Here is a 25,989-nt window from a genome sequence, read left to right as displayed (position 1 = left end):
TGAAATTAGCTCGTATAAGTATAAACTAAAACATGAACTAGCTGTAAATACGATGAAAAAACTCAAGTTGTTTAAATTTGCTGTTGATTTATTTCTAAATCAAGTTATTAATTTACGGCTTATATTTTGTTTAAAAACGAAAAATAATTAAAAGCATAGTTTTAATGTTTTTCTCGACTATCTGACATATACTTTTTACGTATATATCCTATATTAACTAGGTAATCTGTTTTAAATTATACGTCTGCTAATAAGTTTTATCTCATTATCCCTGAAATTAAAACTTTGGTTGTTTTAATTTACTAATGCTGAATATTTTAGGTTGTAAGATAAAATAAAAGATATTTTTACTATGACTACAAAGATGCTCTTTATTTTATGACTGATAACTTGCCTTTGACAACAATTTTTGAAACTTTTCAAAAAACTTTAAACTCCAAATTTTTTTTTTGTCTTTAAAGTTTACAATGGTTTTTTTTTTAAGATCAAAAGAAAACTTTTTTGCCTTCTTTTTGATAATAATTTACGTTTATAGTTAACATAATGTATATTTTTGTCATTATATCTTCTAATTTTATGCTTATAATACTTATATCCTAAGTTGTACAGTCTCAAAAGTGTTTATAAAATTAGTTAAGTTCTTAAACTATATTTTTTTGTTATACTTTTTTTTCTACATACAATGGGTTACATGACAAATAAAAACCAGACAATTTAACTTCTAACAATTCAAATTCTTTAAAAAATTATTAATTAAGAGTCCATATCTCAAAAATTTATATATATTTAAAAAAATAAAAATACTTATATAGGTCTTATTATTATCTTCAAGCCATTTTTCTTTTTTCCAAATTTTAAGTGTGTTTGAGATATTTAAAATCACTAAAAAATACTATACTTGAAAATTTACTTTACCCATGTCTCAAAAAAAAATCTGTAAAAAAAACATTTATTTATTACAGTAATAACCTAGCATGATGTCACACCAATATCAAAAGGTGTGATTTTATTAGAGGTCTACTTTTACCATAATTTTAGGCTAAAAATGACATTTATTAACTACATAAATAATAAAATTGACTATTTTAATCATAAAGCAATAAAAATTGAATATTTAACTGCTTTTATTTTACAATAAAAATTGATTATGTCAATACAATATTTTATATCAACTACAAATCTATAAAATGAAAATGATTAAATATTTCAGTTCTATTAATTTTTGTTAAATAAAATTAGTTATTTTTGTGTATTTTAAAAGCTTGTTTAAAACAAAGTATCTTTTAAGAATAAACATATTAGGCTTTAAACATATATTTTTACCCTAAAATTATGGTTAAAACCGAAAATAATGTAATTTTAGTTTGGTATTGGTGCAACATCATGCTAGGTAATCACCTTTATTACTATGCAGTATAAGAATTTTGTTATTAACAATAAATTTATAAATTTTTACCAATTAGTTTTGTGTTACAAGATTATCTTTTTTTTAATATTAACCTAGTTGAAAGTGGAATACTTAGGTAAAAAATAAATTATTTTAATTAATTAGCTGTATAGACATTTATTATTATTTTCTTATTTAAAAAAGAACACTTTTTAAACAGAATCTCAGTTAAGTAAAACATGAATTCTTTTATTGATCCACCACATATAGATTATAAAATTCTTGAAGCAGTAAAAAAACAAACATCTTACAATGGGAAGGTGGATAGCTTAATCAACAGAGTGAAAACGTTGCGAGAAGAAGAACTTGCAAATGCTAGATCTGCTTGGATGGAAGACCTTGAAGAAAGCAACCTCAGGAAGCAAATAAGGCTAAACACTGCTTCAGTTGCAGAAGAAATTGTGCAAGCTAACAAAGCTGTTCTTATGGTTAGAAGAGCTGCTTTGTACTACATGTTAAAAAAGGAACACAACAAATATGTGGATGAGCTCAAAGCAATGGGTAAGACTTTGTACATCAAACATTAGTGTTGAATTTTGTTTTATGCAATGTTGTTTTGTTGGATTTGATGTCAGTCATATTTTTTATCCTTTTATTCATGACATATAGGACTGCTCTGTATTTTTTATGAAGAAATTTCAACTTGAAAAATCATTAGTGGTTGATATGTTTTTTGTCTAAACTTTTATGTTTGGTAAAGATCAAACTTAAAAAAGTCATTTACTATTAGCATATTAATTTGTCTCTTTATTACTATGTTGTTAAACATTATTAAAATTTTTTAATGGTTCAACAATCTAAAATTCACAAATGTATATTTAAGAATAAATATTCAAAATGTATTTCAGTGTGCTATAATTTAAACTACTTGAAAAAGAAAATAGAAAAATAAAGCGTATACTTGTCCTTTATGTAAACAGTTTTGTTGTTTATTATGTTGTAAATAAATTATTAGGTTTTAGATAAGTAATAGCTAATGATGAAAAAAGGGAAATGACATCAAAATTTAAACTACCAATACTTGAAAGTGACATAAAAGTAACAGAGACAGAAGTGTTTCCAGGTGTTTATCAAAAAGTTCATAAACAAGAATCTTCATTTAGTATTAAAGGGACAAAAGTAATTTAGTCATATTTTTATAATTCTTGTTTAAAAAATACTTAACTATATTTTTTCAGCACTTTCTACCACAAAGTTTAAATTTGAAACCTGGTCAAGACACATACACTGGAAAGTTTGAAACATGGCCTGCACATGCAAGTAAAAACTTTTCTGAAATGTCAATACTACAAGATAAAAAATGTCAAGTTAGTTATTGTTGGTTAATAATATAACTCCACATGTAGATTCGTAAACAAACTCTTTTAGTAATAAAATCCAACATACATAAAAAACTTTAAAAATTAAGGTATACATAATGAAAAAAAAAGATAATAAATAAGCTAGTAAATAAACTAAGTTCATATGGAACTTATTTAAAGGCTCAAAGTACTGAAGTAGTAAGTTTTTAGTAAGAAACATTCAAATATTATGTAAAAGACACTCAATGCAATTAAGAAAATATATTTCATACTATTCTTGTCAGTGGATACATAGCAATAGATAACAAATTTGAACTTATAGTAATAGCAGTAATCATAATAAACGAATCTTAATTACATGCAACTTTATTTACACAAAAATTATCAAAATACTAGTAATGATTATAGTTAATTAAATACAAAAATAAAATCACCAAAAAAAGCATTAAATAATTAAATAAATTAACACTTTAGTCAAATTCCTTTTGCTTACAAAGGGAAGGTTTTCTATTTAAAGTACAGATAGCCTCCATTTTAATTAAGTCAAAAACGTTAAAAAACTTTTAATTGTTTTAAATCTCTCCAAATTGAAGATTTTCGCACAACTTTGATTAACACTAAGTGTTCAGCAATGGCAGATATTTTTATTGCATTCATAATTTTAACATGTTTCTTTTTCTTTCTCAGATGACCTCAGAAACTTATCAACACAAGCAGGTATATGTTCCTTGGCCTTTTTATTTAGCTGTCTTGTTGTTTGACCAATATAAATATTACCACAATAGCAATTTAATTGGTATGTAACCATGCTTTTATCAAACTTGGGTACATATCTGTTCTTTGCCTTGAGGTTTCAACAAAAGACTTGAGGTAAAAATTACTCTTGGTGTGGCAACAGAAAATGTATAACCTGTTAGCTGCTTAAAATTTTAATCTAGACAAACAGGTATTTTATTTATATATGGTATTTTAAAGGTAAATACACAATTATCTGGTCCAATTTCCTAAATTTTTTTAAACCATTTAAGTGAAATTTTATATTTCTGCTAACCAACTTTGGAGGATAACCATTTTTATACAACAATGTCTTAATGTATTCAATTTCTTTCCAACACATTAGGCGAACAGATTAAATTTGTATGATGACACAGTGTCCAGGTAAGGTTGATTTTGCGTTTCAGACCACAATGGAACTGAAAATTAAGATAATATAAAGTAAATGAATAAAGTAGTCAGTTTTGTTAAAAGTATTAAAAGCAAGCTTATAAAAACAGGTTTTCATCTTAAATTTTTTCAAAAAATCCTCACTTTTTAAAAGTTTACTTTCTTATAGGTATTTTAAGCTAAGTACTTTGAAATTTCAGATAATATTCTTTGCATAAATTTCAACTTTCTTATCATAAAAAATTATTTTAAAACAAAAGATCTTATGAATCAAGTATAAAAAGAAAAATTTGTTTCGATCCTATTGAAATGTTGAATATGTTTTTACTTAAAAACAAAAAAAGCTAAAATTAATTATTCTAGTTGTTTATATAAGTTGGACTGAAATAGTTTCAAAACAACTATTGATAAGTTGTTGGAGAAAATAGATTTTAATGAAATAATCTTTTTGATGTTTTATTTTGACTCTGTTGTAATGTATAAAAGTATCCAATATTGATTAGTTTGATGTCAGAAATTACATGAAATTTTCAAAAGCAGTAAAAGCATTTGGTTGCTTGATTCTGAATAATAAAACTAAGTTATAAAACCACTTTATCTCCCCTCTTCTGCATGGGTTTGCTAACTAAACAAATATTAAAAAAAGTTAATTTAGCTATAATAATTTAACCAAAAAGTATTAGCAAGCAGTAAAACTCTACAATTTGAGTATGTAGTTTAATGAAAAAATAAGTTTTTTCGGTCAAAATTTAAAGTTGGACTCTCAAGTTAATAATTAGTAATTACTAGTGAATAATAATAATAATTTACTTATTATTGCATACTTTGTTACTTTTGAGTTTAAGTTAGTGTTTACTATAATAAATTTAAATAACTGCCTCCTGCAAAATCTTTTTTATAGTATATTTTATTGATCAACAAAAAAAGCTCTCAAAATATTCTGTCCTATGACCTGGTGCACAAAAATCCTTTCGGTTATTGAGTCATACACCACTTAGATACCTTTTAACGTCTTGTCCAGGAGGATAGTGCGGCTTGCTGGCAACTTTTTCTAATAAACTGATTTGTTTTTTATTATTGAAAGCTGCAAACCCCTGCTGCTCTATGGCCACAATATTAAACACGATATACTTTATTTGTTAAGGGTGCATTTGAAACCAGTCTTCAGTTTAAAAACTAACCTTATGTTGGAATTTATTTTTAATATGAAAATTTATAGTATAAGTATAAAAAAAACTTATATTTATTATTAATTTGATTTGGTTTTATAAATTTACTATGTTTTGCAAATAATAAATTTCTAATAAGTTTTAAATTATTTTTATCATTTACTCTGACTTTTTATTGCTAGAAAAAAGTCCTACCAAAACCAAAGTTTTTAGAAGGCTTAGAAGCTTATGCAAAACGTGAGCTTTACCTACTGAATTGCAAGGGAGAAGAGCCTAATGAATTGAGATTACAAGCTTTTAGAGAAGTGTTTGATTATTTAATAGAAGATTTCAAAACATACAAACCATTGCTTGCACAAGTAAATAAATGTTATACTTTAATTTTATATTGGTGCTAAAATTATTGCACTTTATCTGAGATAGCAGAAATTTTTAACTGCTTTAAAAAATTCGAGTCAACTTTTGAGTTATAAGCGATCAAAGTCGGTGTGCTCTTTAGTTTCCTTATATTAGGTGCAAACTAAAAACACAAAAAAGGGTTATTTCATTAAAAATCTATTTTCTTCATCATTTTTTAACTAATATTTTTAACTAATTCACAGAAAGTCTATTACTAAATTTTAATAGATTTAATGCAGGATTTTTTATGTATTTTAAAAATAACATTTTATAAAAAAAAACACCTTTTTTTTTGTTTTTTTATCTAAAATTTTATTTTTATATATTTTTAAAATTGCAACATTAAAAGCATTTTATACCATAAATAAAACATTTTCTAAAAGTTTTATGTCTCTATCTAAAAAAATGAACGAGAATATAGATTTTTACTGATTTTTATAAAAATTTTAAATTCTATATAAATTGGCTCGTAGTTTGTACTTAAAGCGATTATATAAGATCCAATGTTATTTTTAGTAAAAATATGTTGGACTCCCTATGCTCTTAACAAACATTATATTGATGAAGTATATAAGTCTAGATGATTTATTTTTACTTTGCCTTAATTTTATTAATGTGTGTAGCATGACTAAGTTATTAACTTTTTATATTTTAGAAGAGTTCATGCCAGTTTCTTTTTAAACTTACACATTTGTTAGTTAGTCTACATAGTATTTTTTAAAATATGTTTTGGTTTTAAGAAAAAAAATAGAGAGATCTCAACTACTGGAAGAGAAATAATGAATTTATTCTTTTAAAAATTTATTTTACAAACTAATTTTTGGTCAAAGACCTTGTCAGTGCTTAAATAAATCTTCTATTTGAATAAGATTTATTTAAGCACGGACGAGGTCTTTGACCGAAACTTAGTCTCTAAAATGAATTTTTGAAAGAATAAATTTAATATTTTTTTACTTTGCACAGAAAATTTTTTCAGTAAAAAGTAATACAGTAACCTGCCAACTAGGTATGCACCTGCTAGGTATAAACTTGCGGTATGGTACGCACTTTTTAGCAGAAAAATGCTGTGTTCAAAATGATTTTTTTTGGTTTGAAATTAAAGAAAAAAAAATTAAACTAGTAAAACAAAAGCATTATTAAAAAAAAAATTGTACAATATTAGAGTAAAATTATGTAAAACTAAAGGAACCAGAAAGTAAGTTATAAACTTCTGAACTGTATATAAAATCCAATGTTTAAAATAAACATGTTACAGTTTAATTATTAAAAAAAATCACAAATAGTGCAATTTAAATTTGCATACCCCATGATTATGACACATATGAATGAAAATACTTAAATTACAAAATTAAGATAAACAAAAATAATGAACAAGTAAATTAATGTTTACACACTTTATGGTTGTATTATTAATGTAAAAAGCGTATAAAAAAGTGATATTAATGACAATAAAGAACATTGCAATTGAGATTTATTTAGAACTAGATGCTTTTTAAAACATTTCTGTTAGTGTAGCTTGTAGTCTGGGTTAAGCAGACATTTTTTGTTGCTTTAAAAAAAATTAGATCCCTAAACTAGTGTTTTAAAATAAACAAAATTAAACAAAAGCATGATCAATGTTTTCATAAATACTAATTTATTTGAAATAAATAATTACATAATTATGTGTACTACATAAAATATAAATGTATAATGAAATACAAGATAGATTAAAAAATGGTGGGTGGAATATAAACTACATATATAAATAAAATAGTTTATTTAGTTTATTTCATTCTATTTAATTATATTGTTACTTTGTATTTATGTTTGTATTGTGTAAAGATTTTGTTTTAAAGTTACAACATTCCCGTAAAAAGACCATTTCTGTTTTCTAAAAATCCCCTACAAATCTTAGTATTTACATTTTTTCAAAATCCTAATATATTAAATACTTAGTAAATAAATAAATTTTCTAAATATATAAAATCTATAGTTAATAAATTATTTAAACTAAACTTACCTATATTTCATTTTAATTTAACTTAACTTTAAAATTTAACTTTTGTAAACCACATATTATTTAAAACTCATATTTCAAATGTAAATATTATTTTCATTTATATATTATGTGTGTATTTTTATTTTCCAATTCATCGCCCTGTATACTTTTGTTTTCAGCTTTTTTTAGCGTCTGATGAACTGCTCTGCAGGGAAACGGCGTAACGCAATAAAAGTTTAACAATAAGTTTATATATAAATAAATACATAAACTAAATAATTACTTAAGACTTCTAATATTTTATCTATAAATATTTTTTGTTTTTTTATTATGAAAATGATTTAGCTTTTATTTGTTAACTTAAATGGGAACGGGTCAAAGTTGCACGAAGACAAAATTGCACGAGGGCACAAAATTGCACAAAGATACTTTTGCACGAAGACAAATTTGCACGAGGGGACAAAATTGCACCAGATACAATTTTGCACGGAAGGTCATTTTTGCACAAGAATAAAAAAAAACAGAAAAAAAAACTGAAAGATAAATTAATAAAAAAAAAGAAAGAAAAAAAAGTTACTGACCTAGGGTAAGGGTTAGGGGTAAGAGTGATGGTATATAAAAAAAAACTAAATTAAAAAAAAAAAAATTATCCTGTGAAAAAATGTCTCTGTGCAAAAATGTTCCTTCGTGCAAAAGTGTCTTCGTGCAAATTTGACAGGTACCTACTTAAGTGGCTTTTAACATGTTTTTATTAGGCTTAATGTAGCTAAATAAAGACCAAAACTTCCTAGGTACGCACTGTCGGTTGGGTACGGACGTTTGTGCTCTGTCTAAAATGGTACCTAGTTGGCAGGTTACTGTATATGGAATATGATGTTTTTTTACTGTTTTACTTTTTTAAATGCTTTTCTTTATTTTTAAAGTGATATTGCACTAACAATGTCAGTTATAAAAAATATATCCGCAGAATTTTATATATCCTAACTAAGTAATGTAGTTTGCACAAAGTTTTACTTCAATGAGTAATTTTATATAGTTTTGCAAAAGTTTAATAACTACTTGTTTAGATATTGTCAAAGTAAACTTAACTTTTGATTAAGAAAAAATAAAAAGTGACTGTAATGTATTTTGCGAGCTTATGAAAACTCTTGTAAATGATATTTAAAATTGTGTGTTTATAAATTATAAAAAAAGTTAATCGAAATTATATTATTATGTTTAAATACTTAATAGTGTGTAATCTTTTGTAATCATGTATTAAACATGTATATTTTATTTCAGATAAAAAATGAATATGAGAAAAATTTAAGTTTCTTAAGACAAAAAATTTCAGAACTCGAGCCACTTAAATCTATGATTGTTACAATTAATGATAGGTGTGAATTGAAAATCAAACAACTAAAAGAAGCTGTAAGTTTTGGTTTAATATTTTTTTACGTTATAATTGACAAAGTAAATTATAAACTAGTTTTTCACATTTAGTTAGTTGTACTGTATTTTAAAAACAGTGAGAATGATTGCGCTTTTTATGATAAACTTCAAACTAAACAATGTTTTTTCAAGCTTGTTTGCTAACAAGTAACCACTAAACTTACTTATTAATAACAAAATATTATTATACAATTTAAATTTTGTTAGGCAGATATTTTTGAAGAAAGACAAGTTTTTAGATAAAATTTTAAACTTTCTAACTTAATAATAAAATATTTGGATTACTTTTTTAGTTTCCAGTTTCATAAGCGGGTCATGCAGGTTTAAAACTATATTTTTAACAGGACGCAGCTTGAAAAAGTCTGCAATGCTCTATTTTCCTCATAATAGTATTTTTGATTTGTATTTTCTTCTCAAAGTAGATTTAGCTATTTAACTAGCAAACTAATAGCATGATCTTTTTAAACTAAAAATACAAACCATAAGTTTTATTTTAAGAAAACTTAGAAGCTGCTTATTCGTTTATCTACGTCCCTCCTATCTTATATCTATGTGTTTTGTAAATTAATATTTTTCAGACATATATTTAGCAAATGTTTAAATGCTTTTAAACATGTCTCATTACTTTTGTCTCAATTTTTATTATTTATTTGTTTTAATTTGTAAACTTCAAATAAACAAGTTTATTTTTAGTAATACTGTTTAATATTATTTTTGGTAAACTTTTATCTTTTTAGAAAGTAACTCAGTTTTTTGTTGCATAATATAAACAGCCCCATTAGATTTATACATATATAAGTAATTTTACAATGCAACTAATTTATACAAATTTTAATCACAATTTACAACTAAATAAAAAAAGTTCTCTATTTGCTTTTTAATAAAAACATTTAAGTTTAAAATTATAACTTTTATATATTTAAGTCATTTGTTTTCAAATATATAATCAAAACATAATTTATCATTAATCTTAAATGGCTTTAGGTCATAAATTATTAGACTAATTCAAAACTTTTTTATTAGAATAAAACGCAAAACATGAATGAAAAATAATTGAAAGTTTTTTTTGTTATGTGATGTTATTATTTACAAGGCATGGTTTTTTTTTGTTTTTAGTCCATTCTTTTATTTGATATATCTTCATAGCTTCAAATCTTTAATGAACAACAGAAGAAACATTTGCTTTTAACATAAAAGTCACCCTAAATTTTATAAGACCCAAGTGTGGCAACACAGAAAGCTAAATCTCCTTACTCAAAAGTAAATTTTTATAAAGTTTTACCTGTTTTTGAGTTTACATTGAGATTTTGGATGACACTTTATCTGTTTAAAGGTGAACGGCTGATATTTGAAATGTATTATTACCAAGATAAAGAAGGGATCTATTTGATTTTAACCTCCTGTTGAACGACAATCTGAGGTCACTTCCAAGGTTTGAAGACTCTAGTACACATCATGAGTGAAACAAAAAACAGTACACACTTCTTGCGGTCTTATTAATGATTGCTAAACCTTTACCTTTTGCGCACACTTTGTCAATCTGTCTGTCAACAAAAATTCTAACTATGAATAGTTTTTGATAAAAAAAACGTATTTTGCTCTACCTATCCGGGCTCCAAAGATGTGTGACGTATTTTATCTTTCTCACCTTGTAAAGAAGCAATTAAAGATTATGTTTGATTATTTTCTGTTGGGGTTAGATTCACATACTATATTTATATATTGCATTGCAGATCTTTTCGTATTCCTCTTTACTCTTTTTCTAGACAGCTTTTGTCATCTCCTTTATCAAAGAGTGCGTGGTCTTCCACTCCTACGACGGTCTTCAGATGAAACTAGCTCCTTTAACTTTTTCACAACATGGTAAAATACAAATTAATCCACCTTCAAGAGCTTAATTTGTCCCTCCTGCGCAATGAAGCTGATCAGTTACTTTTTTTTTTTGATCATTTCAGAAAAGTGTTATAATTTATTAAACATTTTTATGAAATTACTAAGTCAAATAGTTACATTAAGTTCTTATTTATATAGAACGATAGAAAGATATTTTAATAATATTTTTTTTACGTTGAAATAAAAATCCAAGTTTACTCTACTAAGTTAGTATAAAAACTTTCTTTTATTAAATCTTTAAAGGTTTACATCCACGCTAAATAAATTTTAAGTACTTATGTATTTTTTATTTATTATAAGAACAAATTTAGTATTTTTACTAGTCTAAAATTTGTTTTAGTATTTGTTGAGTATAGCTATAACAAAAGTAAATTTAAAACATATAGTTCTCTTATTACTTATCTATTTTATGTATGAGGTAATCAATTAAATTTATTAAAAATACTTGAAATGTTTAGTCTAAGATACATCTTCTAACTATAAACTTTTTTTATAAATCACAATAAATAAACTAACTTATATTTTAAAATAAGAGTACTTTATTTAGGAGCAGCATGAAATTAACAAGATTTTGGAAGACAAGAGTCAATTGTTAAAGGAAATACAGAATTTTAAAGAAAACGAAATTTCATTACATGTTCAAATAAGCAGATTACAAGAAGAACTGGCAAAAGAGTATAAAAGGTTGTTATTCTGTAGTTAAGTGTTAGAATTGTTTTTCAACTTATATAAAATCTCAAGTTTTTCATTTTTGTTGAAAATTTATTTGTGATTAGTAATTTATAAGCTGTAGTAAGCTCCGATAATTAATAATGTTTTAAAAATTTGCTATACTTTAGTTTTTACCTGATAAAAACAAAAAAACACAATCTTCTTTATTCTTTAATGTTTGAAATTACATACTAATTTTATGGAGAAGCTTGTTTTACTGGTTTTAAAAGAGCGTAGCCTTGTATGAAATTTCGTGTGCTGCAACATATTAAGTTTTTGGGTGTTCACGAACAAAATTTAAGACATATATCTGTTGACTAGAATAAAATTTAAACATATCAAATCAAAACGTTTATTTAAAGTCTACTAACGTATGTAAAAAGAAAAATGTTAGAGGTTTTTTTAAATGCTCAAAAAGAAAAATTCTATATGCTCTGAGCAGGGTTGCCACTCGGTCAGGAAAAGTCAGGAAATCAGGAAAAGTCAGGAAGAATTTAAAAAAATAACAAAAGTCAGGAAAAGTCAGGAAAAAATGGGGGGTTTTGAAAAAAAGTCAGGAAAAGTCAGGAAATTTAATAAAAAGTCAGATTTTGTCTGTTTAAATTTACAAAATTCCTCGTTTTCCAAAGCCTTCAAATGGTAAAAATTAATTAAAAGTCCTTTAAAGTCAGAAAAAATTCCAAAATTTTCCTAGAAATTTACAAAAATATTTAACTTTATTTCCAGTTCCTTCATCTGGTATAAATTAGTGAAATATCCTTTATAAAACTGCAAAAAATTTTCTATTAACATACTGAACAAGTACCCTACTTGAATAAGCAGATTTTGTAAGCTTTTTAGTATTGATGATCTGTAGCAAGGACACTCCCATAGTGAAACTGTGATATATACACAAAAGTTTATCTAGCATAATTTTAGAATCAAAGTGTTTTTTGTTTAAGTAAATAATTGAGTTCTTTATAACTAAGCAGTTAGTTTAGTATTTTATGTAACAAGTTAATGTGTACACTGAAGCGGAATGCAGATCAGATGAAGGAAACCATATCTTCATTAGATGAAGAGGTTGAAGTGTTAATAAAAAAACGGTGAAAATAAATTCAAGTACGTACATTAAAAAAAAAAACAGTATTTGATAAAGTTCTTTATTATTTTAATGTTTTAACTGTAAAAGTTCGTTATTGTTTTAAGGTTTGAGTTGTGAAAGTACCTTATTTATTTAAGGTTTTAATTGTAAAAGTTCCTTATATATCGTTTCGTTTATTTAGATACATTTATGCTAGGAAATTCTAAAAAAGTATGTTTTTTATTGTTTTAAGGTTTCAACTGTAAAAAATTGTTATTGTTTTAAGATTTTAGTTGTGAAAGTTCGTTATTAATTCAAGGTTTTAATTGCAAAAGTTCCTTATATGTCGTTTGATTATCTAGAAACATTTATGCTAGGAAATGCTAAAAAAATTGTGTCTTTTTTCAGACAAGCTGTGTTTATAAGGTAATAATACAAGTATTTTGCTAGTAGAGCTGTTTATTACAAACATCAATTATACACAGATGGTTTAAGTGATGTACTAAAAGTTTGATGATAGAATTCAGCAAAAAACTTGTTTTTAACCTGTAAAAAATAAGCTTTATATAGTTTCAAGTGTTATATTATGTATTTTAGAATAAGTTTAATTCAAGAGTTTGATTTAGAAAAGTCAGGAAAATTTTAGTAAAAATTCAGGAAAAAGTCAGGAAAATTTTCTCAGCTTAATCAGTGGCAACCATGTCTGAGTTTTAATCTGTATCATAGATTAGATTTTGTAGTACTATAAATAAAGAAAATTAAATCTTTACCTCTTTATGCCCTTAAACACGTGAACTTAAACCCTTAAATCTATGAAAATATTTTTTTAAGTAGTTTTATATAATCAGTTATTTCAATAAGTCACTGAATTTTAGCAAAAGTCATCACTAATTTTGGTATGTTACGAAGAGATAAATGAGTAAATACTTTTTTTTTTATCAATTGTCTTGCTTAAACCTTAGTTTTGTCAAAGTCGAAGCATTAGTTAATTGTGGAAAAGTGTTCTATGTAAGTAGTTTTAGTTGCTCTAGATCAGAATTTCCCAAAATGGGCGATATCACCTTCTAGGGGAAATTTTTGGCTATTATGGGGCATAACTAATACATACTAATAACTAGTTAAGAGGTATAAACGTAAATTGGTAATTAATCAGTAAAGGAAGGCTTTTATTATGCCAAGTGGCCGATTATTAAAATGAATTTAGAAAACCCTGCTCTAATGAATAGTTTTTAAACTAAAGTAGTTATTAGAAAGGCTATATTGTCACTTTGAGAAACCATTCATTTTAATTGGAAGCGTTGTAGTATATCAGTTATTTTCTACAAAAAAACCCTGCTCTAAATATACTTTTTTGATAGAGATTTTAATAACATAGTTTTTCGGTTTTCTAATTTGCTTGTGTTGATATAATAACCAACCTGAGTAAAATTAACAAATAAAAGTATTGAAAATTTTTGCAAGTATAGTAAATTTAGAGTTGTTTTGTAAGTGAGACTGTATTTTTCATAAATTACTTAAGTTAAGCTGCTTAACAATAAAACTAATTTCAAAGCTTAGTTTATAGTTTTTTTTTTTTTTTTTTCCAGGAATTTTGCTTCATTACCTAAATAGGGAAGTCTTAAGTACACTGGGCACTTTTTTGGGCCTTGTTCTGTAGTACTAGTGAGTTTTATGGTGGTCTTGTCAATCGTTTTCTGATTATATCCGTTGTGTAGTTTAATGATCTGAATATACTACTAATACTTTCAATTATTTCATTTAATTTGACTTTCTTCATTTAAAGGATTGACAAGACCATCATTAAACTCATAGAAAATTTTCTACTTCAACAAAAATGCATAATACTTGTTGATATTTTTTATTCAAATTTTGTACCCCATAAAAATGAAATACTATTAAATGTTTACAATGATTTTTATACTAAAAATTTCAAATATGTAAAATTAGGTATAGAGATGTAAACGAAATGAGGAAAATGTTGTTAACCGATTTAAACGAGTTGAAAAGTCGTCACGAAAAGAGCATGCAAATAACCCAAGTGCAAAGTGAAGACAGCATTGGTGACACTAATGACGACCCTGTTACTTTAAGAATTGCACTAAAGGTTGTTATAGTGCAAAATTTAAATTCATTTTTTAGTAGTAATTGTTTTTTTTCTTTTTTAGGCACTAAGTCCCAATATTTATTAACTGTTTTTTGCTACGAAATTCCTCAAATGCGGTTTTATTTTCTTTGAATTAGCTAAGATAAGTATTCAGATTATATAATATTTTAAGACAGGTTATGTTTGATAAGTCGACTGTAATGATTTTTTTATCAAAACTATTAATTTTGTAATAAATAACTGTGTTTTTTTAATGCTTAATTTTTTATCTAAGTCAGGGGTCGGCAGGCAGTTGGTGGTCGCGGGCCAAATTTCAAGTTTACGAAGTCCTCGCGGGCCGCAGTTTTAGTTTTAGTGACATTTGAATAATCTTTTGGTTTTAGTTTTAGTCACACGAGAGAAAAGTTTTGCTTTTATTCACCTTATCATTTTAAATAACTTTTAGCTATACATCGAATGCTTATTTAAATAAATATTTAATAGAATAAAATTTACTTAAGTGTTAATAACTATGTACTTTCATAAGCACTAATAAGTTAAAATTAATACTTTTTTAACTTTACTAACAACCTAACTCTTTATAAAAAACAAATTTGAAAGACAATTTATGGGTTACTTTTATATATTTGTTATACTACTAACCCCTTTTTTCATATTTCTAAGAATATTTACTTCAAAAAAAGTTTTTGCGTGTTAAATAGTTTACATTTATTAAAAAATTTAGTAATTAGCTAACTTAATAAAATTAGTACCTGTTTGTATTCCAGAAAGCTAGAACAAATTCTTTAACATAATTAATTCGCGAATACTTAAATAAAATATCTTATTAGTAACTAGTCTTTTACATAGTTGCCACTTAAAAAGCAAAAATGTCTGAGTTGTATCAAACCAACCTAAGTTTATTAAAAGTTGAAAAAACTAATAAATCGTTGTTTATTAAGCCCTAGTAAAATATTATCATCATCAAAAAGTACAAAAAGTGTCAGAAAACAAGAAAAAACTACAATTAGTAAACTACACTACAACCATAAAAACTATTCTGGAAATTAAAAGATTTCTTTAAAGTGTTTGAAATAAAAGTTTTGCACAAACCTAAGTTTTTAAGCTTTTAAAATAGCCTGTTTGTGCAGCAACCTAGTTTTAACAAAGTTCACCGCATAAATAAATAACGAAAGTTATTAACAGTAAATAAATTAAATGCCAAAAAAAACTATAAGTCAGCTGGAATGGACAATTAAGTTTCTTAAACAATTTTAGCAAAAGTATAAAACTTTATTGAGTCATTAGCGAAATAGAAAAACTTGTTTTTTATTAAGCATTATAGCAATTCTTTATCTGCAATAAAAATATTGCATTCAAAAATATTAATTGTAAAATATTAGACGAGCTACAAAAAAAAAAAAGGTTAGTTAGGAGTTATTGCGAGAAACGATAAAAAAACAATTCACCAAAATCAGTTACAACAAAGCACATGATTATCTTCAGTTACTACAGAATTATCAAAAAAAAATTGTTAAGGCAAGTTATAAAGTAGCAAAATTTATTATTTAAAATGAGATACCGTTTATAATTGAAAACTTTTTTAAAGAATTTATGTTGGTAGTAATGAAAAACTTTTGTTTATTTCTTCAATGACAACAAAAGGTCGTATTTAGGAAATGATTTAAGGTTATAAAGTCGCATAAATCAAATTAAGACTTTAATAAATATGTTAACAAGAGAACACTGATAGAAAAACTATTGCTCATCTGAGAATTTTTATAAGAGATGTTTTAACTAACTTTGACATTTTAGTAGAATTTCTTGGTTTAGTTCCAACACGAAGCACAACAATCGGTGAAATTTTACAAGTAAAGTACCAATACAAAGGTTTTAGAAGTACAATTCCTTCTTTTTATTTTAGTATAAAGTTTAATTAAAGTTTAAAATTTGTCTTAAAAAATATATCAATATTAAAAAACATTAATAAGCTACTTTAGTATATTTTTTAATAAAGAAATTTTTATTTGCTAAATTTTTTGTGTCAAATCGAAATTTCATTACTTTACATTGAAAAATTGTTTGAAATTACAGGTTTATTTAAAAATTCTCAAGTTCAAGTTTTTTTCCAGAACTTTTAAGCATAAATTTTCAAGTTCAAAGCTTTTCCGGGATTCAAGTTTTTTTGGCAACACTGATTGTTCACACATAAATGAACATAATAATATAAATTGTATATTGAATTATATCAGCTGCAAGACTTAAAATTAAACATATATTATAACTCAAACTAACACTGTGGATTGAGCAAAACATACATCATAAGTTTAATTTGCCTATCATTCAAGCAAAAAAGCCAGCCTGAGTCAGTCAACAAAAACATTTCTGATATTTTTGTAAACAAAAAACATTTCTGGTATTTTTGTAAACAAAAAACAATTCTGGTATTTTTGTAAACAAAAAACAATTCTAGCCAAAAACTTATAAAATGACTTAGTTGGCCTGAGATTTGAAGTCTTCAAATAGTGATAGTCTGAGTGTGTGTCAATGTTTAGTTGTTTATTTGCTTGAATTCGAACTATTTTGATTAACAGTGTACAAACTTGATAAATTTACCATCCCTAAGTCTAGTTTATTTTAGTTAGGTAGCTCCAAAAATCAGCAAATGTGTGTATTGATATGCAAGGCATAAAAGTTAACTTGGTTTTACAAAAACAATGTTTGAAAAATGAAAATGTATACCTAACAAAAACTATATTAACTTATATCATATATACTGTTTTAAATGTGTCTGTACACATTTAAATGATACATGTAGAAACAACAATGTTAGATAATTATGCATAAACTAAACTTAAACTAACTAAAGTAAAAAAAAAAAGTGGTTTAAAATATGAGCATCTTTTTAAGTTGGTGTGCATATAAATTAATTAAAATGCAAAGAAAACTTCTAAAAAATTAAAATGTGTCAAAACAAAAGTTAAAAAAACCTACTTCTTATTACTATGTTATTTTAAATGTTTTTACACTAAAATATAACAATTAAAAATTAAAAAATCTATAAAAGAAAATTAGGTATAAAAAACAGTGAAAAAGAATATCTAAGCTATAAAGAAATGACACTTTAGTTAATTACTGTGAATTACTTTTGTACAAAATGGAAAACACTTGCATTTAGTTTATTTAATAAATATATATTAAATAACTAACTTATTAAGTTCAAGCACTCTTTACACTCTTTTTCAGATAATTACTTGCTGTTGTAAAAAAGAAGATATTATGAAACTCAGAAAAATATCCTCTTAGAATGCTAATTTGTCTTTTTCACATTTTTAAACTAAAGCAGTAATTTCTTCTAATTATTTTTAAATGTTATACAGAGACTTAAAACTAAGCTAATCAAATTAAATCGAGCTACCGAAAAAAATTTAACTTGAAACATATTTTTGCTCAGCGGGCCACATTTACATGCTCGCGGGCCACAAAATTTTCTTTCGCGGGCCGCATTCCATTAAAAAAAATAACGTGCTCGCGGGCCGCAGATTTACCCTTCGCGGGCCGCAATTGGCCCGCGGGCCGCAGTTTGCCGACCCCTGATCTAAGTACTGTGCAAAGTTCGTACACAACAAATTTTTATTATAAATCTAGAGAAATATAGAAAAAGAGTTGTTTTATTCTCTTTAGTTAAGACACAGTTTAACCAAAGTATGATAATAAATTAAATGTTATATTGTATACTTTTTAGTCATAAGATTTAAAAAAATATATATAATTATTCAAAACTTATCTTATGTACTAGTGTACAGGTTTTATAAACTTTGAAACCAGTCTCATTGTTCTTTTATTGATGTAACTCATCAGAAAAAAAAAAGTTGCACAGTTATTGTGACATAAAGTACTTAATAAATAACTTGGAAACAGCTTTTGCATGTTCCCTTTCGGTTCTGTTTAGTAATTATTGCAAATGAACAACTAGTAACTCATAACTGTAAGTTATTTATTTAAGTAAACGTTTTAGTTTTTGTTTTGTGAAGGTCATTGTTTCTGCCCAACTAATAACTGATTATAAATTAAATTCAGAGTAAGGATAATTTTTATCTACAATTTTCGAAAAACTGTCTATCAAAAACTTTCATTCATAGTTTATATATTATATAGTATATATAATACTAAAATTACTATATAGCTGTCTATATTTGAAAAATAGCTGAAACTTCCATTTTCTCAATGAAAAATATAGTAATAAAGTATTTAAGTTTTTATATGATAAATCATAGATAATTGTTTTGATTTTTTTATTAATTTTGGTATTTTGTTTTCTAAATAGGTGTGCCGCGACGACTTAACCAAGTGTCTGAACGAGTTGAATATCATGAAAGCAGACTACAATGATGTAGTGCCAGCCAGAAACTATAAACAATTATCTGATAGCCACGAAATGCTAAGTCAAGAAGCAAAGAATTTCAAAGACAGCTACACAAAGCTGTCACAGGAACACCAGACGCTGATAGAACTACACGAAGAGGTTATTTCAGCACTCATTATAGTTTTGAATTTTAAATTTTAACATTTGTTGGTTGTAGATGACAAAAAGCAGGGATGAGTATTACACAGAAAATGTGGAACTGAAGCGAAGTGCAACCCCAAGACCAGATTGGGAGTCTTGTTTGGAGACTTTGAATGGTCAGTTACTAATATATGCTTGAAAAGCAGCAGCATTTCTTAGTTTTAAATTTAGGTGTTATATATGTTAAGGTAGTGTCGAAAATTCTGTTTTGTTTTAGTTAATGAGCAACGTTGGAAAGAATCTATCCAGAACAAATCTTCCAAAGATATACTACAAACACTAATGGAGGAGATGAAGAAAGGATTAGGAAACAGCGGCAATGGAGTCTTTGTAGGAAGGGGTTTAGGAGAAAATATTCCAAAGTAAAAGTTTTATACTTATCGGTCATGTAGTTTTTCTTAAGATTTGTATTTTTTAATTCTTTGATTTTTTTCAAAGACATTTGCGCTTCGAGGGTGAAGTTAAAAATCGTTTCATGTCAAAAGCGGAAGTCTCGAGGCTTGTCAAAGAAATTTGGATCGATAAGGCCGTGCGTGACGGTGAACGAGGCAGTAAACAGTCCATGGAAGAATTTCTTCATCTTTTTTTTATGGTTTGTTTTGTTATAAGTACAGTTTATAAATATAGTATATGGAATATTAAGACTATAAAGTATGATGATAATGAAATTAAGGTAAAAAACATTACAGGTTTCTAAGCATTTCATTCCTTATAAAAAATAGCATCTAGCATTTTTCGTATATTTTTTTTGGTATAGAATTTTAACAAGTATATACTTCTAACCTATAGTTTTACTCAATCAATTATAGGTTTTGGCATTTTATTGTAGACATTTAATACAAGAACTAATTTTTTAATTTGTCTTGAAATTATCTTTCCTATCGAAATTGAATTAGTAAACATATCATTTTTATTTTGTTAACTTTGTTTGAAAGTTACGTCAAGCTATATCATAAAACTAATAAGAAAAAAAAAGTAAGTTTAAATAACTTTTTTAATGGGAGTTCGTACACCAATAAAACATTTTTTACTCTTTAAATCTCAGATGTAGTATGAACTTAATCTTGTAATTGAAACCATATAAAAATAATGACATGTACTTGTGTGTTAAATTTTCTTGATTGATCAAAACTAATGAAAGTAAAGATAAAAGATTAATAAAACAATTTTCGAGGTTATTTATAGTCATTGTTACAACTGCAACAACTTCTGAATGTCAGAGGATTTAAAGGAGTATTTAGTAAACATTTTTTTGATTAAAAAAGCAAGAATCTTTCTTTATTCACTGTCAAGCACAGTTGCCGTAATTTGATTTTTTAAATAAGGTGTTGTAAATCGTGCCTTTAGTTTAGATAAATTAAGTCCCAAAAGTCATGAATTTAGTACCACTATATTTGAGGAGAGCTTCACTCAGAACGGCTATGATTTTTAAATTAATTAATTTCATTTGACATCAAACTTGTGGCCAAAATGGCAGCTAAGCTGTCAAGATACCACCTAAACCTTGATAAAGTTTTTAATTAAAAAAATTTCAAAGTACATAATTTCATGATGCAGATAATATAACAAAGCATTTACTTTAGTATACCGAGCTCATTTACTTTTACGAATTAAGAATACAAGGTTAAATACTTTGAGTAAAGACAATAGAAAATGGAGTTTGTATACTGTTTCGTTCTTCGCTTAATGTCCTTGGTAATGAATATTACTGAGCTTAAACAAATTTCAACCGTAGTAAAAGTCTTGCAGCTAGCTAATTTTTACTTTTCTTTCTTATTTTGAAGAGACTAGGACTATAATCTGTTACCAAATGTTTAAGGTGTCACGTGTGTGATTAAGTTTTTTTTTAATGAATTGGTAGTTTGATGACTCGATAATTTGTATTTAAATAAAACAATATTTATTAATAATTTAGATCTATATAATTTTTACACTCATAAGCGGTTTTATGACAATTCGAATTCCGACAAATCAAATTCTTAAATAATATTTAACAGACCATATTTAAAAACGTAATATATATTTGAAAAAATAAAAATACGTATGTAAGTCTTATTAATATCTACAAGCTGTTTTTTCTTTTTTGTATTTTTTATATTTTTTTTGAGACATAAAAAAGTTTCTAAAAATTGCTATATTTTAAAACTTGTTTTAGCCATATGTCAAAAAATAACTAAAGTTATGCAAAAAAAGTGGCTAGTAGATATTAATAAGACCTACATTGCTTTTTATCTTTTCAAAGATACATTAATTTATAAGTTGTGGCCCTTTAACCATTTTTTAAGAATTTGAATTGTCCGAATTTGGATAACCGTGCACCCCTCATAAGCCAGCTGTTGAGTTACTAACATTTTGTAAAACTACTTTCATTATACATACTTTATACTTCAGTATCTGTTAGTTACCTTTTCTTGTACCATGAAAAATCTTAAGCCTTTTGGCTATAAAGATACCCAGATAACGGAAAGTAATTAGTTTTATGAAAAGTTCTAGTGAAAAATTGTGTAACTTTTTTTTTATTTTGTCTCTTGCAGAACTAACACATTTACATACTGGTTTTACAATAAGCCAGTAGAAAATTAATTTCAAACATAACTAAATGTTTTAATTCTACGATGTTTCTTTAAAAGTTATTTTAAATACATTTTTTTCAAAGGTTAGTTTGATTTCTAATAATTAATTTTCAACTTACGATGTAGCCATAAAACAACAATCAGAGGTAGTATTTAGTATAACTACAAAATCCGTTATAAATTTTAACGTTATTATTTTAAATCAAGTAGCTTAAAGTGTTATATTATTTGGTTACAAATTTCAAACAAACAGAAAAAGTTTAGAAACTCGTCGGAGTATACAGCTGAATTTTGCTATTCGTTGGATGACGCACTGGAAAAGTTTCAAGACGTACCAAACTTTGCCTTTCTAAGAGACGTTCTAAATAAAGAGGGTTGTTACTATTTTTATTTACTATTGTTTTATTTTTGTATAATTGTGAATATCTAGTCTGTAGATATCTAGTTTTTATACTATTAACAACAGTTGAGATAACCAACGTTAAAAAAAATAAAGCAGCTTTACTATAAAAAACTTTAAACAGTTTGAATTAATCCTTATACCTTAAAATACGATCAAATTCTATTTAAATCAAGAAAATTATATAACAAACAGTCACACAATTGAGTGTACATTGTTTTACCTATAAAATTTTTTATAAATATAAAACTAGATAAGAGCAAATGCATGTACAATAATTTAGATACTTTAAAACGTACTTTATAAATAACAATCTAAATAAACATTTCAATGTCATAATTAGCAAATGAAGAGTTCTATTATCGTCACATGCAAGTTATAAAGGCATTGATCGCTTCGCTACAAAACTACGATACTGATAATACAGGTATGAATACATATAAATTTGCTTGTTTTTTATACATTACACCATAAAGTTTCTCGGAATTATCCATAGTTTTCTTTAATAAGGTTACTTTTGAATAATTGTTGTAGTTTGTTCAGTAATAAGCTATAGTATATATTAACTATAACAACTTTTGCACACTTGATAATGTAGCAAAAAAAGTTGTACATTGTTATTAAGAAAAAAAAAGGTAATTGTTACTATTTTTATATCATTTTTACAGTTTTAGATGAGGTATTAAAACTTGTTCATAACTTTTTAACTTACTGCTAAATTTTGTAATTAGCTCCTAATGTTCATCTTTATTTTTTCATAGCTTACTACTTACCCAGGGTTGCCACATAGTTAGGAAAAAATGGGGGTTTTCGAAAAAAAAGTCAAGAAACTTGATATAACCATGCTGTTAATAAAAAAAATTGTCATCACTAAAAACTAGATTTTGCTAATGTTATTTAAAAAATGCTTTTGCAGTTCATCTTTTTTTCAGAGTCTAATTGAATTTTTGGAATAAAATAAAATCTTCTCTATATATATTTTTAAAGTCTTTAGTTATTATTTTCGAATCGGTTTAGTTTTAGAACTTGATATAGAAAAGTCAGGATATTTTTTCAGCTCGATCTGTGGCAACCCTGCTTACCACCTACTCACATTAACTGTAATTTTTTACTGTACATTAAGAATAACAACGCCTTTACAAAAAAAAAGAAATTTTTAAAAAAATTTGCTGATGTTAGACTAATGATATGTTTAAGAGTTTCTAATAGTAGATAATTTATTATTATTACAGGAACGGTAAGTCCTGAGGATTTTCTATCTGCAGTAGAACAAGCATACCCACTGAAGTCTAGTGAATCTTGCAAAGCTATTTTGAAAACTTGCCTCTACGAACTAGACGAAACTCCTCAATCTTCAATGCTGAAATACATGGTAGTTACCATCACTAATGTTTAGAGTAATTCATCATTTGTTTGAACAAGACCTGACTGTGTTTATAATTAGAAATTTTCTTTGTAGTATTGCTTTATGCTTTCAACTAATGCAAAAAAAAACTTAATAAAAAATAAATTTTTTACTAGTGCACTTTATAAACGCAACTTTTAAAAGTAGAGTGCAAATTATTTTTTTACAAGCTTATCAAAATTGTTCTGAAAACACTTGTAAAATATTTTGGTATCTACTGAAATCTACAACCTATAACGAAGAGTAATTACTTTGAAGATATAACTGTGCGAAATTAGTGGTAATAGTTAAGTTACATTAAGCTAGCAACAAAAATCGTATTTTAGTAACACGTTTTTTATTAAAAGCTTTTATTATTTGTTAACATTAAATAGCAATGTGTTACGTGGTAAATATTTTGTTTGATACTCTTCGGTTGTTAAAGACTCAACTTTTCGATAAGAGTAATAATATTAGTTTTTAGAAAAAAATTGATCTTTTAAACTAAGTCTTACTTAAGTAACGTGATGCGAGTTTTGTTTAGATAAACAATAGTAACATTCAATAGTTGTAATTTTTTAGTCTGAAATATTAAAAGGACACAAATTTTCTCTCCCTTTTTTTCTACATAATACAATATTTTTAACTTAATATTATGTTTTGTTATTTTCTTGTGTTCTCGAACTTTTTGATAGACAAATTTTATGATGTTTTTGCATATAAAAATAAATACTAAAGTTAATTGTTGATAACAGTGTAGTTAAGGCGTTATAAACAATACACCTATTAACTCATTCAATTATGATTGAGTTAAACTTAATCTAACTGTTTAATACAATGCAATACTCTAGCTAGAGTCTATATTTATTATTTAAGTTTAAATAATAACAATAAGCTTTGAGTTTGCTAATTGTATTTTGTGAGGAATATAGTGTTTTAGAATATAAAAACTATCAGTCAAAATTAACTAATTTCAAAGGATTTGTTCACCGAAGATGAAGAAGGGTATACGGGACCTTTCCTCGATTTGCTGAGGAAGCAGGAAAATGAGGAAATAAAACAATACGTTGCTGATGTATCAAACCAAATACAAGGAGCAGACAATGAAGTGAGCTTGTTTTTATTGTTTTATTAACTTGTCGTTTGTTCTACTTTAAACTACATCTGCAAAACTTACAACATGATAATAAAGCTGCTTCTACCCTGCAAATCACAATAAGTAAAAATCAGTTAAGAGCTGTATACGTTTGGTTTTACATCATTGCAATCAAAAATTTTCATTAAAAAAATAACTTTTAAGATGTATTTTTAATTAATAAAAAGTAAAGTTCGTTGAAAAATAAGTTTAATTAAAGAAATTTTTTAGTAAGTAAAAATTTTATTAGTCCTTCTATGTCCATTAGAAAATTTTATTTCCAGTTTTATTGAATCTGTAAAGATCATAACGTACATTCAGAAAATATGCAAGAAGTTATGTAAACAATATTCATTTATTTTAAGTAATTCAGTTATTGAATATATAACTTACAGATGACAATATGTCTTATTTGCATTATATTGAATTATATAACACTATAAGCTGTATATCGTGATTGATATACTTAACTTTTCATTAATTTTAACTAGTTTATTTTTATTACAACATATTGTTGTGTGTGAATGTGTAATAAATAACAACAAAGAATTATACCAAAACGTCCAACTTCATTTAAGTTAAGCAAAAGTGTTAACAATTTTTTTTCTAACATAATTTTTAAAGAATTCACTCACACCAGGTATCAATGCTGATGCTGCGCGAAGCGTTCATGATGGCTGACCCGGCGATCAACCAATCACAGCTCACCACGCATCTCTCCCTCGCGTTCAGGTGCTTCCCCCACATGCTCGATGACGTGGAAGCCGTTGACAAGAACGCGCTGCTGAAAAACTTGTGCAAAAGCGGAGTGCACAGGATTGGAAAGTAGGCTTCAAAAAATTCGACAAAATGAACGAGTTGTCTTACAGATTTGCTGTTGCTCTTTTAAATGTTGAACTTTGTACACGAAAGTTGTTACTTTTATTAAAATCAATTGTAAAATATTGTTTTGGAAACTTTGTTTTTGAAGTATGTGTTTTACCCTCACTGTGTAAATGTTGATCTTTTCATACTTAACTAAACGAAATTTGTTAATTAAAAACTAAATAATTAAAAAAAAAAAAACTTGATATTAGTATATTTTTTTTAATTAGAAGGATTTCTTGTAACAAAAGAATTTCTATTTTGTCGCTCAAGTTTTTTTAATGGCTAATATACATGATTTAACTAATAAGAATACTTAAACACTTTTCTGTAGTTTATTTCTTACTACGCAGCTCTGATAATTAAGTACCGTTCTGTTGGTAGTGAAAAGCTATTAAAATTTTCTCAGTTTACACACTTTAAG

At 25.8% G+C, this 25,989-nt stretch overlaps 2 protein-coding genes across 4 annotated transcripts; both read left to right on the top strand.

Moving 5' to 3' along the window:
- Positions 1 to 1,611: 1,611 nt before the first annotated feature.
- LOC145839495 (cilia- and flagella-associated protein 141-like) lies at positions 1,612 to 2,051 on the top strand. Its single transcript, XM_082947086.1, has one exon. It carries the CDS (start codon positions 1,627 to 1,629, stop codon positions 1,972 to 1,974), a length of 348 nt encoding a protein of 115 aa, XP_082803212.1. The 5' UTR covers positions 1,612 to 1,626; the 3' UTR covers positions 1,975 to 2,051.
- Positions 1,788 to 25,989, top strand: LOC145839487 (translin-associated factor X-interacting protein 1-like). 3 transcript variants are annotated; one of them, XM_082947066.1, is made up of 15 exons: positions 1,788 to 1,948; positions 2,626 to 2,754; positions 5,264 to 5,440; positions 8,743 to 8,871; positions 11,333 to 11,469; positions 14,507 to 14,663; positions 18,970 to 19,167; positions 19,226 to 19,325; positions 19,427 to 19,571; positions 19,648 to 19,801; positions 22,036 to 22,156; positions 22,526 to 22,609; positions 23,415 to 23,554; positions 24,546 to 24,674; positions 25,342 to 25,989. In XM_082947066.1, the coding sequence occupies exons 1-15, from the start codon at positions 1,925 to 1,927 to the stop codon at positions 25,528 to 25,530; spliced, it is 2,013 nt and encodes a 670-aa protein (XP_082803192.1). In that variant the 5' UTR covers positions 1,788 to 1,924; the 3' UTR covers positions 25,531 to 25,989. The 3 variants fall into 3 exon arrangements, with proteins under 3 accessions (XP_082803192.1, XP_082803191.1, XP_082803193.1); XM_082947065.1 differs by lacking the exon at positions 1,788 to 1,948 and adding an exon at positions 2,407 to 2,566; XM_082947067.1 differs by lacking the exons at positions 1,788 to 1,948; positions 2,626 to 2,754 and having other exon boundaries at positions 5,353 to 5,440; positions 8,795 to 8,871.

This window comes from Thalia democratica, chromosome 6 (assembly GCF_965202585.1).
Source record: "Thalia democratica chromosome 6, ktThaDemo2.hap1.1, whole genome shotgun sequence".
NCBI lineage: Eukaryota > Metazoa > Chordata > Thaliacea > Salpida > Salpidae > Thalia > Thalia democratica.
This window is presented reverse-complemented; position numbering and strand designations above follow the sequence as displayed.

Bases quoted from the DNA above. Each gene is read 5' to 3' on its own strand.
- LOC145839487 (XM_082947065.1), top strand. From the start codon at position 2,441: ATGACATCAAAATTTAAACTACCAATACTTGAAAGTGACATAAAAGTA. The intron at 19,572-19,647 runs GTAAAAGTTTTA...TTTTTTTCAAAG, and splicing joins TTAGGAGAAAATATTCCAAA to ACATTTGCGCTTCGAGGGTG. The intron at 19,802-22,035 runs GTTTGTTTTGTT...TCAAACAAACAG, and splicing joins TTCTTCATCTTTTTTTTATG to AAAAAGTTTAGAAACTCGTC.
- LOC145839495 (XM_082947086.1), top strand. From the start codon at position 1,627: ATGAATTCTTTTATTGATCCACCACATATAGATTATAAAATTCTTGAA.